The sequence below is a fragment of the Pristiophorus japonicus genome, chromosome 16, assembly GCF_044704955.1.
Source record: "Pristiophorus japonicus isolate sPriJap1 chromosome 16, sPriJap1.hap1, whole genome shotgun sequence".
Lineage (NCBI taxonomy): Eukaryota > Metazoa > Chordata > Chondrichthyes > Pristiophoridae > Pristiophorus > Pristiophorus japonicus.
This window is the reverse complement of record NC_091992.1, coordinates 1,252,779-1,270,974: the sequence shown is the minus strand read 5'-3', so window position 1 is coordinate 1,270,974 and position 18,196 is coordinate 1,252,779. Positions and strand designations below refer to the sequence as shown.

General features: G+C 51.1%; 1 protein-coding gene across 1 annotated transcript in view; it reads left to right on the top strand.

Moving 5' to 3' along the window:
* The first annotated feature begins 898 nt into the window (after positions 1–898).
* Positions 899–18,196, top strand: part of adora2b (adenosine A2b receptor) — a 53,503-nt gene continuing 36,205 nt past the window's right edge. Inside the window, exon 1 of the mRNA XM_070856869.1 lies at positions 899–1,296. Coding sequence (XP_070712970.1) covers positions 971–1,296 — 326 coding nt within the window. The 5' untranslated portion in view covers positions 899–970. The remainder of the gene's footprint in view (positions 1,297–18,196) is intronic.

Genomic DNA, 18,196 nt, shown 5'->3' with positions numbered 1-18,196 from the left:
CCGAATGGCCTGCTTCTGTGTATGTGTTACTCGGTGGGAAACGGCAGATATCTGTGTATTTTGGTCATGTTCCCGAATGACAAGCTTCGATTTATTTCTGCAATTTGAAGACACTCCCTAATGAGAAGCGGATGTTGTTCTTTGCGTTTTGGAGACACTCTCTAGTGTGATTTGTTGACGCTTCCTTGGTCCTGTCAGAATTTGACTTGCCGGAGCGGTGGGATTGGAAACCGAGCCATCTGGAATAGAAAGGAAAGATAAAGTGAGACAGACTCAGAGCGAGAGAAATGTAGACTAACGGAGAAATAGAGGGATACAGAAAAAAGAGAAAGTGACCGAAAACAGACCGAGAGAGACAGAGAGTGAGGGAGAGAGTGAGTGAGGAAGCGAGTGAGTGAGGAAGAGTGCGAGGGAGGCAGAGAGAGTGAGAGGGAGGCAGAGAGAGTGAGGGAGTGAGGGAGGGAGGGAGAGAGAGAGAGAGAGAGGGAGGGAGGGAGAGTGAGAGGGAGGCAGAGAGAGTGAGAGGGAAGCAGGGAGAGTGAGGGAGTGAGAGTGTGAGGGAGGGAGGAAGAGTGAGGGAGTGAGAGAGTGAGGGAGGGAGTGAGAGAGAGTGAGGGAGGGAGTGAGAGAGAGTGAGGGAGGGAGGGTGAGAGAGTGGGAGAGGGAGAGAGTGAGGGAGAGGGAGCGAGAGTGAGTGAGAGGGAGGCAGAGAGAGTGAGAGGGAGGCAGGGAGAGTGAGGGAGTGAGAGAGGGTGAAGGAGGGAGAGAGAGCGAGAGTGAGAGGGAGGCAGAGAGAGTGAGTGAGGGAGAGAGTAAGTGAGGGAGAGCGAGTGAGAGGAAAGTAGAGAGAGTGAGTGAGAGGGAGGCAGAGAGAGCGAGTGAGGGAGGGAGTGAGTGAGAGGAAGAGAGAGTGAGTGAGAGGAGAAGCGGGCAGGTCCCAGGTGTGCCGGCCCGGGACCGCCCGCTGCCCATGGAGATCCAGCGGCTGTATATGGGCCTGGAGCTGCTGATGGCGGTGCTCGCCATCCTGGGCAATGTGCTGGTTTGTTGCGCCGTGTCGACCAACAGCAACCTGAGAACCGCCACCAACTACTTCCTGGTGTCTTTGGCCGCCGCCGACATCGCGGTCGGAGCGTTCGCCATCCCGTTCGCCATCACCATCAGCGTCGGCCTGGACACCCGCTTCCACGGCTGCCTCTTCCTCGTCTGCTTCGTCCTGGTGCTCACCCAAAGTTCCATCTTCAGTCTGCTGGCCGTGGCCATCGACCGCTACCTGACTGTCAGCGTCCACCTCAGGTAGGAGCGGCTCACTGTGTGTGGGGGGACAGACCCGGGACAGACACACCGACCCGGGATAGACCCGGGACAGACACAGACAGACCCGGGACAGACAGACCGACACAGGACAGACAGACCCGAGACAGACCGACTCGGGACAGACCGACCGGGACATACCGACCCGGGACAGACCGACCGGGAATGACAGACCCGGGACAGACCGACCCGAGACAGACAGACTCGGGACAGACCGACCGGGACAGACCGACCCGAGACAGACAGACCCGGGACAGACAGACCGACCCGAGACAGACCTGGGACAGACCGACCCGGGATAAACAGACCCGGGACAGGCCGGGGATAGACCGACCCGGGACAGACAGACCTGAAACAGACCGACCCGGGACAGACTCGAGACAGACCGACCTGGGACAGACAGACCCGAGATAGACAGACCCGGGATAGACCCGGGACAGACAGACCCGTGACAGACCGACCCGGGATAGACCGACCCTGGACAGACAGATCTTGGGATAGACCGACCCTGGACAGACCGACCCGGGACAAACCTGGGATAGACCAACCCAGGACAGACTGACCCGAGACAGACCGACTCGGGATAGGCCGACCCGGGACAGACAGACCCGGGACAGACAGACCCGTGACAGACAGACCCGGGACAGACAGACCCGGGACAGACCCGAGACAGACCGACCCGGGATAGACCCGGGACAGACAGACCCGTGACAGATCGACCCAGGATAGACCCGAGACAGACTGACCCGGGACGGACCCGAGCCAGACCGACCCGGGAATAACAGATGCGGGATAGACAGACCCGGGACAGACAGACCTGAGACAGACCGACCTGAGACAGACCGACCCGGGATAGACAGACCCAAGACAGGCCGAGGATAGACCGACCCGGGATAGACCGACCCTGGACAGACAGATCCGGGATAGACAGACCTGGGATAGACCCGAGATAGACTGACCTGGGACAGACCGACCCGGGACAAACCTGGGATAGACCGACCAGGGACACACCGACCCGAGACAGGCCGGGGATAGACCGACCCGGGACAGACAGACCTGAAACAGACCTACCCGGGACAGACTCGAGACAGACCGACCTGGGACAGACAGACCCGAGATAGACCGACCCGGGACAGACCGACCCGAGACATACCTGGGACAGACCGACCCGGGATAAACAGACCCGGGACAGGCCGGGGATAGACCGACCCGGGACAGACAGACCTGAAACAGACCTACCCGGGACAGACTCGAGACAGACCGACCTGGGACAGACAGACCCGAGATAGACAGACCCGGGATAGACCCGAGACAAACAGACCCGGGATAGACCCGGGATAGACAGACCCGTGACAGACTGACCCGGGACAGACAGATCCGGGATAGACTGACCCGGGATAGACCTGGGACATACTGACCCGGACAGACCGACCCGGGACAAACCTGGGATAGACCGACCCAGGACAGACTGACCCGAGACAGACAGACCCGGGATAGACCGACCCGGGACAGACAGATCTTGGGATAGACAGACCCGGGATAGACCCGTGACAGACAGACCCGTGACAGACAGACCCGGGACAGACAGACCCGGGACAGACAGACCCGGGATAGACCGACCCGGGACAGACAGACCCGGGACAGACAGACCCGGGACAGACAGACCCGGGATAGACCGACCCGGGACAGACAGATCCGGGATTGACAGACCCAGGATAGACCCGGGACAGACACATCGACCCAGGACAGACAGATCCGGGATAGTCAGACCCAGGATAGACCTGGGACAGACTGACCCGGGACAGACCGACCCGGGACAGACCCGAGACAGACCGTCCCGGGATAGAAAGACCTGTGAGAGACCGACTCGGGACAGACAGATCCGGGATAGACAGACTCGGGAGAGATCGACCCGGGACAGACAGATCCAGGATAGACAGACCCAGGATAGACCTTGGACAGACTGACCCGGGACAAACCGACCCGGGACAGACCCGAGACAGACCGACCCGGGACAGACAGACCCGGGATAGACAGACTCGGGAGAGATCGACCCGGGACAGACAGATCCAGGATAGACAGACCCAGGATAGACCTTGGACAGACTGACCCGGGACAAACCGACCCGGGACAGACCCGAGACAGACCGACCCGGGACAGACAGACCCGGGATAGACCCGGGACAGTCAGACCCAGGACAGACAGACCCTGGATAGACCCGAGACAAACAGACCCGGAATAGACCCAGGACAGACCGACCCGGAATAGACAGACCCTGGACAGACAGACCCGGGTAGACAGACCCGGGTTAGACAGACCTGGGTTAGACAGACCCGGGATAGACAGACCCGGGATATACAGACCAGGGACATACAGACCAGGGACAGACCGACCCGGGACAGACGGACCTGGGACAGACCAACCCGGGATAGACAGACCCGGGACAGATTCGAGACAGACCGACCCGGGACAGACAGACCCGAGATAGACCATCCCGGGACAGACCCAAGACAAATAGACCCGGGATAGACCCGGGACAGACAGATCCGGGATAGACAGACCCAGGATAGACCTTGGACAGACTGACCCGGGACAAACCGACCCGGGACAGACCCGAGACAGACCGACCCAGGACAGACAGACCCGGGCTAGACCCGGGACAGACCGACCCGGGACAGACCCGGGACAGACAGACCCAAGACAGACCGACCCAGGACAGACAGACCCGGGCTAGACCCGGGACAGACAGACCCGGGATAGACCCGAGACAGACAGACCCAAGACAGACCGACCCAGGACAGACCTGAGACAGACCGACCCAGGACAGACCCAGGACAGACCGACCTGGGAATGACAGACCCGGGATAGACAGACCCGGGACAGACCGACCCGGGACAGACAGACCCTGGATAGACCTGAGACAAACAGACCCGGAATAGACCCAGGACAGACTGACCCGGAATAGACAGACCCGGGATAGACAGGCCCGGGATAGACCATCCCGGGATAGACCCAAGACAAACAGACCCGGGACAGACAGATCCGGGATAGACAGACCCGGGATAGACCTTGGACAGACTGACCCGGGACAAACCGACCCGGGACAGACCCGAGACAGACCGACTCGGGACAGACAGACCCGGGATAGACCCGGGACAGTCAGACCCGGGACAGACAGACCCGGGACAGACAGACCCGGGACAGACAGATCCGGGATAGACAGACCCGGGATAGACCTTGGACAGACTGACCCGGGACAAACCGACCCGGGACAGACCCGAGACAGACCGACTCGGGACAGACAGACCCGGGATAGACCCGGGACAGTCAGACCTGGGACAGAGCCGAGACAGACCGACACAGGACAGACCCAGGACAGACCGACCCGGGAATGACAGACCCGGGATAGACCCGAGACAGACCGACCCAGGACAGACAGACCCTGGATAGACCCGAGACAAACAGACCCGGAATAGACCCAGGACAGACCGACCCGGGATAGACAGAGCTGGGATAGACAGACCCGGGATATACAGACCAGGGACAGACAGACCAGGGACAGACAGACCCGGGACAGACCGACCTGGGACAGACCAACCTGGGATAGACAGACCCGGGACAGACTCGAGACAGACCGACCCGGGACAAACAGACCCGGGATAGACCCGGGATAAACAGAGCCGGGATAGACTGACCCTGGATAGACTGACCCTGGATAGACAGATCTGGGACAGACTGACCCGGGACAGACCCGAGATAGACCGACCTGGGACAGACTGACCTGGGACAGGATCCGGGATAGACCGACCCGGGACAGACCGACCCGGAACAGACAGACCCAGGAGAGACAGACCCGGGACAGACAGACCCGGGATAGACAGACCCGGGACAGTCCCAGGACCGACCCGGGACAGACAGACCCCGTGCGGACCGACCCGGGACAGACTGACCCGAGATAGACCGACCCGGGATAGACCCGGGACAGACAGACCCGGGATAGACAGACCTGGGACAGACCGACCCACCCGGGACAGATCCACCCAGTACAGATCCATCCAGGACAGACCCACCCGAAACAGACTACAGTATTATTAACCTTACAATTGTCATAAGCCTCCCTTTTCCGTCTCACTTCAATCTGTATGTGATGAGCTTTCTCTTGTGTCCTGTCCACGTGTGCAACAGGAGCCTCCCCAGATATAGGAGCAGTTTTGAAATCTTAAATTGGAATTCATAAAGATTGAAGGGAATGTTGCGAGGGCAATGAATTGTAGGCAGGCGTGGCGATAGTTCCAGTGAGGCCGCAAGGTGGAGCAAAGCCAGAAATGACAGCCCAGACCGTGCTTCTCCGCCTCGGCCAGTCCCCATGCCGTGTTATCCCCTTTCCCTCCGCTACCTCTCCAACTGATTCCTGGTCCGTGCTTCAAGCAGCCTCGCCAGCCACTCTGTACAAAGGTTTCTACCTGAATCGCTCACATTTAACCTTGTATTAATGTCCCTTCATTCCAGATCCCTTAAACACTGGAATCAGTTTGTGTCCATCCCTAATTTGAAACACCTCGATCAATCACTTGATAATCTCCTCGGTGAGAATGAAAACAGTCTGAACATTTCAAACCTTTCTTTAGAATTGTGTTTGCTGAGCACAGCCAGCACCCCGGGGGATGTGGGTCTCTCTCTGTTGCTGCAACATCCTCCCTCAATCAATCGGCCATGGCCCAGGGCAGGGCCCAGGGCAGGGCCCAGGGCAGGGCCCAGGGCAGGGCCCAGGGCAGGGCCCAGGGCAGGGCCCAGGGCAGGGCCCAGGGCAGGGCCCAGGGCAGGGCCCAGGGCAGGGGCCCAGGGAGACTGAAGGGGTGGGATTGAGCTGCTGCACCCAGAGGCTGGGGCTTGTGTTTACTGAGGACATGGGAAGAAGGAACCAAGACTTGCATTTCTCTAGCACCTTGCACCACCTCAGGACATCACTTTAGAAGTGTCACTAGTTCAGGTATCAGACATTCACTGGTGAGAATGAAACCCTTGTTTGGGGGAACGACAGTTAGAGAGGGAACCACATATTCCTGAATGCAGAATTCATGGGTCAGACTAGGAGATGATTTACTGAACGATCATGCGAAGACTGCAGTAAACTCTAGTGCTTTTTCCTGGCGGTGGCCCAGCGAGCGGATGCTTGCTCCTGAGACTCAGAGCTGCAGATGTGAATGTGGAAACCACACCTCATTAATTCCCTCCATTGCGCTGTTTCAAATCTTTGTCTAATTGTGGACTTGTCGGCAATTGTTTCCTTTTTTAGCAAAGGTGAAGCCACTTCACGGTTATTGGGATATAAGTGGTCTTTCCCTTCTAACATGGGGACTTAGCCAACTCCAAGTCTCTCGCTCCCCTCAAACCAGACCTCGGTTGGAAGCTGCAATTTTCTCGGTGTCTATCCTAAAGAGGGTGCATGAACAGAGAGACCTGGTGGTAAATGTGTGCACAAATCGTTGATGGTGGCAGGGCAGGTTGAATAAACGGTTAAACAGCTTATGGGATCCTGGGCTTCATAAATAGAGGTGTAGAGTACAAAAGCAAGGAGGTTATGATGAACCTGTATAAAACACTGGTCCGACCACAACTGGAGTATTGTGTCCAATACTGGGCCCCGCACTTTAGGAAGGATGTGAAGGCCTTAGAGAGGGAGCAGAAAAGATTTACGAGAATGGTTCCAGGGATGAGGGACTTCAGTGACGTGGATAGACTGGAGAAGCTGGGGTTGTTCTCCTTGGAGCAGAGAAGGTTGAGAGGAGATTTGATCGAGGTGTTCAAAATCAGGAAGGGTCTGGGCAGAGTAGAGAGAGAGAAACTGTTCCCATTGGTGGAAGGGTCGAGAACCAGAGGTCACAGATTTAAGGTAATTGGCAGAAAAACCAAAGGCAACACAAGGAAAAACGTTCATACACAGCGAGTGGTTAGGATCGGGAATGTATGGCTTGGAAGGGTGGTGGAGGCAGACTCAATCGTGGCTTTCAAATGGGAGTTGGATAAGTAGCTGAAGGAAAAAAATTGCAGGGCTCCGGGGACGGGCGGGGGAGTGGGACTGGCTGAAGTGCTCTTGCAGAGAGCCGGCACGGGCTCGACGGGTCGCATGGCCTCCTTCCGTGCTGTAACCGTTCTATGATTCTAAAGTTCACCTACTGACTCCCTGAACCATTAGTGAAAGGCCAGCATTTTGCTTCCAGCTTTCAGTTGCTGCAGGTTAGGATGGGCATTGCACTGGATTGACCATGTGGAGTATCTGTGGGGAGTCTGTGGGTAAAGGTCTGCTCCCTTGGAAAGATTCCTAGTATCTCCAGTCTCTGCTCATAACTATAGTTCCCCATCCCTGGCAACATCCTGGTGACTCCTCACGTCTGCTCCATTAATACCCTTTCTATATTGGAGCCCCAAACTGTGCCAGTAAAATGGCTGGGCTCGTGTGACGATTGAAAACTTGGGCTAGAAAGACGAGGGAAGCTGACCCCATGGACTGACATATCGTGCTGGAAGGTGCCAGTGGGTGAGGACTGATCACAATAACTCAAATGTGCGGCGCTGTACTGAAGCTGCGGTGAAGTTACCCCAAGTGATGTTGATTGTAAAATTCACCTGAAGATGAACGTTTCTGTGCCCAGGTAACCTTCTACAAAGGGAACGGTAGCTTGGTGGATATGTTACTGGACTAATAATCTAAAGGCTTGGAGTAATGATCTGGAGACATAAGTTCAAATTCCACCATAGCATCTGGACAATTTAAATTCAGTTGGTTAAGTAAATCTGGAATAACAAACTAGTTCAGTGATGACCACGAAACCATCGGATTGTTGTCAAAACCCATCTGGTTCATGAATCCTTGCGTCTCCAGACCCACAGCAATGGAGTTGCCATCTGAAATAGCCTAGCAAGCCATTCCGTTATATAAGGCAGCTCACCACCGCATCAAGGGAATTTCATTCTGGCCTTGCCAGCGATGCCCACATCCCATGAATTAATTTTTTTTTAATTGATGCTAATTGCAGAATTCACCTGACAATGAAACAGGAGCATTTCCAGTGCTCAGGTAAACTCCTGTGGTAACATATAGAGCTTCTTTAACCTAGTGAAACGTCTCAAGGCATTGCACAAGAGTATTATGAGACAAAAAATTTGACACCGAGCCACTTAAGGGGAAATTAGGACAGGTGACCAAAAGCTTGGTCAAAGAGGTGGGTCTTCAGGAGCGTCCTGAAGCAGGAAAGAGAGGTAGAAAGGTGGAGAGGTTTAGGGAGGGAGTTCCAGAGCTTGGGGCCCAGGCAACAGAAGGCACGGCCACCGATGGTGGAGCGATTATAATCAATGATGCTCAAGAGGGCAGACGGGGGGGGGGGGGGGGGGCTGGAGGAGATTACAGAGATAGGGAGGGGTGAGGCCATGGAGGGATTTGAAAACAAGAAGGAGAATTTTAAAATCGAGACGTTGCTTAACCGGGAGCCAATGTAGGTCAGCGAGCACAGGGGGTGATGGGTGAGCGGGACTCGGTGCGAGTTAGGACACGGGGCAGTGAGCACAGGGGGTGATGGGTGAGCGGGACTCGGTGCGAGTTAGGACACGGGGGCAGCCGAGTTTTGGATCACCTCTAGTTTACATAGGGTAGAATGTGTGAGGCCAGTCAAGAGTGTGTTGGAATAGTCAAGTCTAGAGGTAACAAAGGCACGAATGAGGGCTTCAGCAGCAGATGAGCTGAGGCAGGGGCGGAGACGGGCGATGTTACGGAGGTGGAAATAGCCGGTTTTAGTTATGCTGTGGATATGTGGTCAAAAGCTAATTTCAGGGTCAAATATGAGACCAAGGTTGCAAACAGTCTGGTTCAGCCTCAGACAGGAGTTGGGGAGAGGGATGGAGTCAGTGGCTCGGGAACGGAGTTTGTGGCGGGGACCGAAAACAATGGCTTCAGTCTTCCCAATATTCAATTGGAGAACATTTCTGCTCATCCAGAACTGGATGTTTCTGTAGCCGTAGTTGTGACTCCAGGATGGTATGGTGCCTCCCTGGTGCCAGGGTCAAAGATGTCACAGAGCGGACGCAGGGCATTTCAGGGGGAGAGGGTGAACTGCCAGAGGTCATGGTCCATATCGGGACCAATGATATAGGTAGAAAGAGGGATGAGGTCCCGCAGGCAGAATTCAGGGAGCTGGGAGAAAAATTAAAGGGTAGGACCTCAAAAGTAGTAATCTCCAGGTTACCACCGGTGCCACGTGTTAATGAGTATAAGAATAGAAGGTTAGAGAGGATGGACGAGTGGCTGGAGAGTTAGTGTAGGAGGGAGGGTTTTAAATTCCTGAGGCATTGGGACCGCTTCTGGGGGAGATGGGACTTGTACAAGCCGGACGGGTTGCACCTCAACAGCGCCGGGACCAATATCCTCATGGGGAGATTTGCTAGTGCTGTTGGGGAGAGTTTAAACTAGCTTGGCAGGGGGATGGGAACCTGAGAACAAATTCAATAGGGAAGGAAGTAAAGCAGAAATTGGATAGCAAGAATGTAGAAAGTGAATCTGTAAGACAGAGGAAACAAGGGTTAGTAAGCAGTAATCAAGGAGGTCTTCCTGTGCTAAATGGTGTATACTTTAATGCAAGGAGTATAGCGAATAAGGCGGATGAGCTGAGAGCACAGGTAGACACTTGGGAGTATGACATTATAGCCATTACAGAAACATGGCTGAAAGAGGGGCAGGTTTGGCAGATCAATATTCCTGGTGACAGGATTTTTAGACAGGTCAGAGAGGGAGGTAAAAAGGAGGGGGGGTCGCAGTATTGATTAAAGAAACTATTATATTGTGAGGAGGGATGATATGTTAGAGGGATCATCAAATGAGGCCATGTGGGTCGAACTGAAAAATAAAAAAGGGGCGATCACACTGCTGGGCATGTATTATAGACCCCCAAACAGTGGGAGGGAGATAGAGGACCAAAAAACATAGGGCAGTAATAGTAGGGGATTTCAACTATCCTAATATTGATTGGGACAAATATAGTGTGAAGGGTATAGAGGGTGAGGAATTCCTAAAATGCACTCGAGAACTTTTTCAGTCAGTATGTAACAAGTCCAACATGGGCGGGGGCGGTTCTGGATTTAGTTTTGGGGAATGAAGCTGGGCAGGTGGAAGGGGTATTAGTGGGGGAGCACTTGGGTGCCAGTGATCATAATTCAGTCAGATTCAAGGTAGTTATGGATAAGATATGGTGAGGCGCGAGTCCAGGGTCGGAGGCCTATAAAAGGCCCAGCGGCAGCGAGAGACGGAGCCGGTGCAGCTACAGGGAGAAGGCAAAAAAGAAGTAGAAAGAAACAGAAAGGTGACGTCACAGCCAAGGGGGTAAGTGATTGGCTGGTGATTGGTGAGTAGTTTTTCTTTTTTCTCTTCTATAACAGTGAGTAAACTTTAGCATTGTTGTTGCCTATCGAAGGGTTAAGTCATGGCAGGAGAGCCCGGTCACGTGATATGCTCCTCCTGTACCATGTGGGAACTCAGGGACGACACCAGTGTTCCTGACGACTACGTGTGTGGGAAGTGTATCCGCCTCCAGCTCCTGACGGACCGCGTTGCGGAGTTGGAGCTGAGGGTGGATTCACTCTGGAGCACCCACGATGCTGAGAATGACGTGAGTAGCACGTGTAGCGAGTTGGTCGTACCGCAGGTGAAGGGTCCACAGCCAGCTAGGGAATGGAAGACCAACAGGAAGAGCAGTGCAAGGAAGGTAGTGCAGGGGTCCCCTGCGGTCATCTCCCTGCAAAACAGATACACTGCTTTGAGTACTGTTGAGGGAGATGACTAATCAGGGGAGGGCAGCAGCAGCCAAGTTCATGGCACTGTGGCTGGCTCTGCTGCACAGGAGGGCAGGAAAAAGAGTGGGAGAGCGATAGTGATAGGGGATTCAATTGTAAGGGGAATAGATAGGCGTTTCTGCGGCCGCAACCGAGACTCCAGGATGATATGTTGCCTCCCTGGTGCAAGGGTCAAGGATGTCTCTGAGCGGGTGCAGGACATTCTAAAAAAGGAGGGAGAACAGCCAGTTGTCGTGGTGCACATTGGTACCAACGACATAGGTTAAAAAAAGGGATGAGGTCCTACGAAACGAATTTAAGGAGCTAGGAGCTAAATTAAAAAGTAGGACCTCAAAAGTAGTAATCTCGGGATTGCTACCAGTGCCACGTGCTAGTCAGAGTAGGAATCGCAGGATAGCGCAGATGAATACGTGGCTTGAGCAGTGGTGCAGCAGGGAGGGATTCAAATTACTGGGGCATTGGAACTGGTTCTGGGGGAGGTGGGACCAGTACAAAGCGGACGGTCTGCACCTGGGCAGGACTGGAACCAATGTCCTAGGGGGAGTGTTTGCTAGTGCTGTTGGGGAGGGGTTAAACTAATATGGCAGGGGGATGGGAATCAATGCAGGGAGACAGAGGGAAACAAAAAGGAGACAAAAGCAAAAGACAGAAAGGAGATGAGGAAAGTGGAGGGCAGAGAAACCCAAGACAAAAAACAAAAAGGGCCACTGTACAGCAAAATTCTAAAAGGAAAAAGGGTGTTAAAAAAACAAGCCTGAAGGCTTTGTGTCTTAATGCAAGGAGTATCCGTAATAAGGTGGATGAATTAACTGTGCAAATAGATGTTAACAAATATGATGTGATTGGGATTACGGAGACGTGGCTCCAGGATGATCAGGGCTGGGAACTCAACATCCAGGGGTATTCAACATTCAGGAAGGATAGAATAAAAGGAAAAGGAGGTGGGGTAACATTGCTGGTTAAAGAAGAGATTAATGCAATAGTTAGAATGGACATTAGCTTGGATGATGTGGAATCTATATGGGTAGAACTGCAGAACACCAAAGGGCAAAAAACGTTAGTGGGAGTTGTGTACAGACCTCCAAACAGTAGTAGTAATGTTGGGAAGGGCATCAAACAGGAAATTAGGGGTGCATGCAATAAGGGTGCAGCAGTTATAATGGGTGACTTTAATATGTATATAGATTGGGCTAACCAAACTGGAAGCAATACGGTGGAGGAGGATTTCCTGGAGTGCATAAGGGATGGTTTTCTAGACCAATATGTCGAGGAACCAACTAGGGGGGAGGCCATCTCAGACTGGGTGTTGTGTAATGAGAGAGGATTAATTAGCAATACCATTGTGCGAGGCCCCTTGGGGAAGAGTGACCATAATATGGTGGAATTCTGCATTAGGATGGAGAAGGAAACAGTTAATTCAGAGACCATGGTCCAGAACTTAAAGAAGGGTAACTTTGAAGGTATGAGGTGTGAATTAGCTAGGATTGATTGGCGAATGATACTTAAGGGGTTGACTGTGGATGGGCAATGGCAGACATTTAAAGACCGCATGGATGAACTACAACAATTGTACATTCCTGTCTGTCGTAAAAATAAAAAAGGGAAAGTGGCTCAACCGTGGCTATCAAGGGAAATCAGGGATAGTATTAAAGCCAAGGAAGTGGCATACAAATTGGCCAGAAATAGCAGTGAATCCGAAGACTGGGAGAAATTTAGAACTCAACAGAGGAGGACAAAGGGTTTGATTAGGGCAGGGAAAATGGAGTACGAGAAGAAGCTTGCAGGAAACATTAAGACGGATTGCAAAAGTTTCTATAGATATATAAAGAGAAAAAGGTTAGTAAAGACAAACGTAGGCCCCCTGCAGTCAGAATCAGGGGAAGTCATAACGGGGAACAAAGAAATGGTGGACCAATTGAACAAGTACTTTGGTTCGGTATTCACTAAGGAGGACACTAACAACCTTCCGGATATAAAAGGGGTCAGAGGGTCTAGTAAGGAGGAGGAACTGAGGGAAATCCTTATTAGTCGGGAAATTGTGTTGGGGAAATTAATGGGATTGAAGGCCGATAAATCCCCAGTGCCTGATAGACTGCATCCCAGAGTACTTAAGGAGGTGGCCTTGGAAATAGCGGATGCATTGACAGTCATTTTCCAACATTCCATTGACTCTGGATCAGTTCCTATCGAGTGGAGGGTAGCCAATGTAACCCCACTTTTTAAAAAAGGAGGGAGAGAGAAAACAGGGAATTATAGACCGGTCAGCCTGACATCGGTAGTGGGTAAGATGATGGAATCAATTATTAAGGATGTCATAGCAGTGCATTTGGAAAGAGGTAATATGATAGGTCCAAGTCAGCATGGATTTGTGAAAGGGAAAACATGCTTGACAAATCTTCTGGAATTTTTTGAGGATGTTTCCAGTAGAGTGGACAAGGGAGAACCAGTTGATGTGGCATATTTGGATTTCAGAAGGCTTTCGACAAGGTCCCACACAGAAGATTAATGTGCAAAGTTAAAGCACATGGGATTGGGGGTAGTGTGCTGACGTGGATTGAGAACTGGTTGTCAGACAGGAAGCAAAGAGTAGGAGTAAATGGGTACTTTTCAGAATGGCAGGCGGTGACTAGTGGGGTACCGCAAGGTTCTGTGCTGGGGCCCCAGCTGTTTACATTGTACATTAATGATTTAGACGAGGGGATTAAATGTAGTATCTCCAAATTTGCAGATGACACTAAGTTAGGTGGCAGTGTGAGCTGCGAGGAGGATGCTATGAGGCTGCAGAGCGACTTGGATAGGTTAGGTGAGTTGGCAAATGCATGGCAGATGAAGTATAATGTGGATAAATGTGAGGTTATCCACTTTGGTGGTAAAAACAGAGAGACAGACTATTATCTGAATGGTGACAGATTAGGAAAAGGGGAGGTGCAGCGAGACCTGGGTGTCATGGTACATCATTCATTGAAGGTTGGCATGCAGGTACAGCAGGCGGTTAAGAAAGCAAATGGCATGTTGGCCTTCATAGCGAGGGGATTTGAGTACAGGGGCAGGGAGGTGTTGCTACAGTTGTACAGGGCATTGGTGAGGCCACACCTGGAGTATTGTGTACAGTTTTGGTCTCCTAACCTGAGGAAGGACATTCTTGCTATTGAGGGAGTGCAGCGAAGGTTCACCAGACTGATTCCCGGGATGGTGGGACGGACATATCAAGAAAGACTGGATCAACTGGGCTTGTATTCACTGGAGTTAAGAAGAATGAGAGGGGACCTCATAGAAACATTTAAAATTCTGATGGGTTTAGACAGGTTAAATGCAGGAAGAATGTTCCCAATGTTGGGGAAGTCCAGAACCAGGGGTCACAGTCTAAGGATAAGGGGTAAGCCATTTAGGACCGAGATGAGGAGAACCTTCTTCACCCAGAGAGTGGTGAACCTGTGGAATTCTCTATCACAGAAAGTAGTTGAGGCCAATTCAATAAATATATTCAAAAAGGAGTTAGATGAAGTCCTTACTACTCGGGGGATCAAAGGGTATGGTGAGAAAGCAGGAATGGGGTACTGAAGTTGCATGTTCAGCCATGAACTCATTGAATGGTGGTGCAGGCTAGAAGGGCCGAATGGCCTACTCCTGCATCTATTTTCTTTGTTTCTATGTTTCTAAGGACAAGGATAGACCAGGAATAAAAGTCCTAAATCGGGGAAAAGCTAACTTTGCTAAGTTGAGAAGTGATTTGACCACAGTGGACTGGAAACAGCTACTTGTAGGTAAATGAGTGTCGGACTAGTGGGCGGCATTCAAGGAGGAGATCCGGAAGGTTCAGGCCAAACATGTGCCCTTAAAGAAAAAGGGTGGGGATGACAATTCCAGAGCCTCCTGGTTATCTAGGGACTTACCGGGGAGGATAAAGAAAAAAAGGGAAGCTTATGTCATGTACCGACAGTTAAATACTGTAGAATCTCTAGAGGAATATAGAAAGTTCAGAGGTGAAATTAAAAAAGATATTAGGAATGCTGAGAGAGAGCAAGAAAATTTCTTGGCAAATAAAATCAAGGAAAACCCTAAGATGTTCTATAAATATATTATGAGCAAGAGGATAACTAAAGAAAGGGTGGGGCCTATTGGAGACCATGAGGGTAATCTTTGTGTGGAGGCAGAAGATGTTGGTAGGGTTCTTAATGAATACTTTGTGTCTGTTTTCACAAAGGAAAGAGGCATTGCAGATACTGCTATCGAAGAGGAGGAATGTGAAATTCTGGATGAAATAAACATAGTGAGAGAGGGGTGTTAAGGGGTTTAGCAGCTTTGAAAGTAGATAAGTCCCCAGGACCAGACAAAATGGTGATCATTTTCCAACAGTCTATCGACTCTGGATCAGTTCCTATGGACTGGAGGGTAGCTAATGTAATACCACTTTTTTAAAAAGGAGGGAGCGAGAAAGCGGGTAATTATAGACCGGTTAGCCTGACATCGGTGGGGGGGGTGGGGAAAATGTCGGAATCAATTATTAAAGATGAAATAGCAGCGCATTTGGAAAGCAGTGACAGGATCGGTGCGAGTCAGCATGGATTTATGAAGGGGAAATCATGCTTGACAAATCTCCTAGAATTTTTTAAGGATGTAACTAGTAGAGTGGATAAGGGAGAACCAGTGGATGTGATGTATTTGGACTTTCAAAAGGCTTTTGACAAGGTCCCACACAAGAGATTGGTGTGCAAAATCAAAGCACATGGTATTGGAGGTAATGTACTCACTGGATAGAAAACTGGTTGGCAGACAGGAAGCAGAGAGTCGGAATAAACGGGTCCTTTTCAGAATGGCAGGCAGTGACTAGTGGGGTGCCGCAGGGTTCAGTGCTGGGACCCCAGCTATTTACAATATCCATTAAAGATTTAGATGAAGGAATTGAGTGTAATATCTCCAAGTTTGCAGATGCCACTAAGCTGGGTGGCAGTGTGAGCTGTGAGGAGGACGCTAAGAGGCTGCAGAGTGACTTGGAGAGGTTAGGTGAGTGGGCAAATGCATGGTAGATGCAGTATAATGTGGATAAATGTGAGGTTATCCACTTTGGTGGCAAAAACAGGAAGGCAGAATATTATCTGAATGGCGGCAGATTAGGAAAAGGGGAGGTGCAGCGGGACCTGGGTGTCATGGTTCATCAGTCATTGAAAGTTGGCATGCAGGTACAGCAGGCGGTGAAGAAGGCAAATGGTATGTTGGCCTTCATAGCGAGAGGACTTGAGTATAGGAGCAGGGAGGTCTTACTGCAGTTGTACAGGGCCTTGGTGAGGCCACACCTTAAATATTGTGTTCAGTTTTGGTCTCCTAATCTGAGGAAGGACATTCTTGCTATTGAGGGAGTGCAGCGAAGGTTCACCAGACTGATTCCTGGGATGGCAGGACTGACATATGAAGAAAGACTGGATCGACTAGGCTTATATTCACTGGAAGTTAGAAGAATGAGAGGGGACCTCATAGAAACATATAAAATTCTGACGGGACTGGACAGGTTAGATGCAGGAAGAATGTTCCCGATGTTGGGGAAGTCCAGAACCGGGATCACAGTCTAAGGGTAAGGAGTAAGCCATTTAGGACCGAGATGAGGAGAAACTTCTTCACTCAGAGAATTGTGAACCTGTGGAATTCTCTAGCACAAAAAGTTGTTGAGGCCAGTTCATTGGATATATTCAAAAGGGAGTTAGCTGTGGCCCTTATGGCTAAAGGAATCAAGCGGTATGGAGAGAAAGCAGGAATGGGGTACTAAAGTTGCAAAAATGATCAGCCATGATCATATTGAATGGTGGTGCCGGCTCAAAGGGCCGAATAACCTACTCCTGCTCCTATTTTCTATGTTTCTATGTTTCAACCACCATCTGCCCCACCTGTGACAGAGACTGTAGGTCCCGCATTGGACTCTTCAGTCACCTGAAAACTAATTTCTAGTGTGGAAACAAGTCATCCTCAACTGCCTATGATGATGATCATGTATATGGACTTTAGCAAAGCTTTTCATAAAGTCCCACGTGGCAGACTGGTCATGAAGGTTAAAGCCCATGGGATACAGGGCAAAGTGGCAAGTTGAATCCAAAATTGGCTCAGAGTCAGGAAGCAAAGGGTAATGGTTGATGGATGTTTTTGTGACTGGAAGGATGTTTCCAGTGGGGTTCCGCAGGGCTCAGTACTGGGACCCTTGCTTTTTGTGGTATATATCAACGATTTAGATTTGAATATAAGGGAGTATGATTAAGAAGTTTGCAGATGACACTAAAATTGGCTGTGTGGTTGATAATGAAGAGGAAAGTCATGGGCTGCAGGAGGATATCAATCTACTGGTCAGGTGGGCAGAGCAGTGGCAAATGGAATTTAATTCAGAGAAGTGTAAGGTGATGCACTTTGGGAGGGCTAATAAGGAAAGGGTATACACATTAAGCGGTAGGCCACTTAATAGTGTAGCTGAACAAAGGGACCTTGGAGTGCTTGTCCACAGATCCCTGAAAGTAGCAGGCCAGGTGGATAAGGTGGTTAAGAAGGCATACAGAATGTTTGCCTTTATTGGCCGAGGCATAGAATATAAGAGCAGGGAGGTTATGCTTAAATTGTATAATACACAGGTTAGGCCACAGCTGGAATACTTCGTGCAGTTCTGGTCAGAGTAGAGTTATGAGGATGCTGCCTGGAATGGAGAATCTTAGCTATGGAGTCAGATTGGATAGGCTGGGTTTGTTCTCCTTGGAACCGAGGAGCTGAGAGGAGAGCACATTGAGGTGTATAAAATTTTGAAGGGCCTGGACATAGTGGATAGCAAAGGCCTATTTCCATTGGTGGAGGGGTCAATTATGAGGGGGGCATCGTTTTAAGGTGGTTGGTGGAAGGTTCAGAGGGGATTTGAGGGGGGCTTCTTCACACAGAGGGTTATGGGGGTTTGGAACTCACTGCCTGGAAAGGTGGTAGAGGCAGAAACCCTCACCACATTTAAAAGGTGCTTGGATGGGCTGTTGAAGTGCCGTAACCTGCAGGGTTATGGACCTAGAGCTGGTAACTGGGA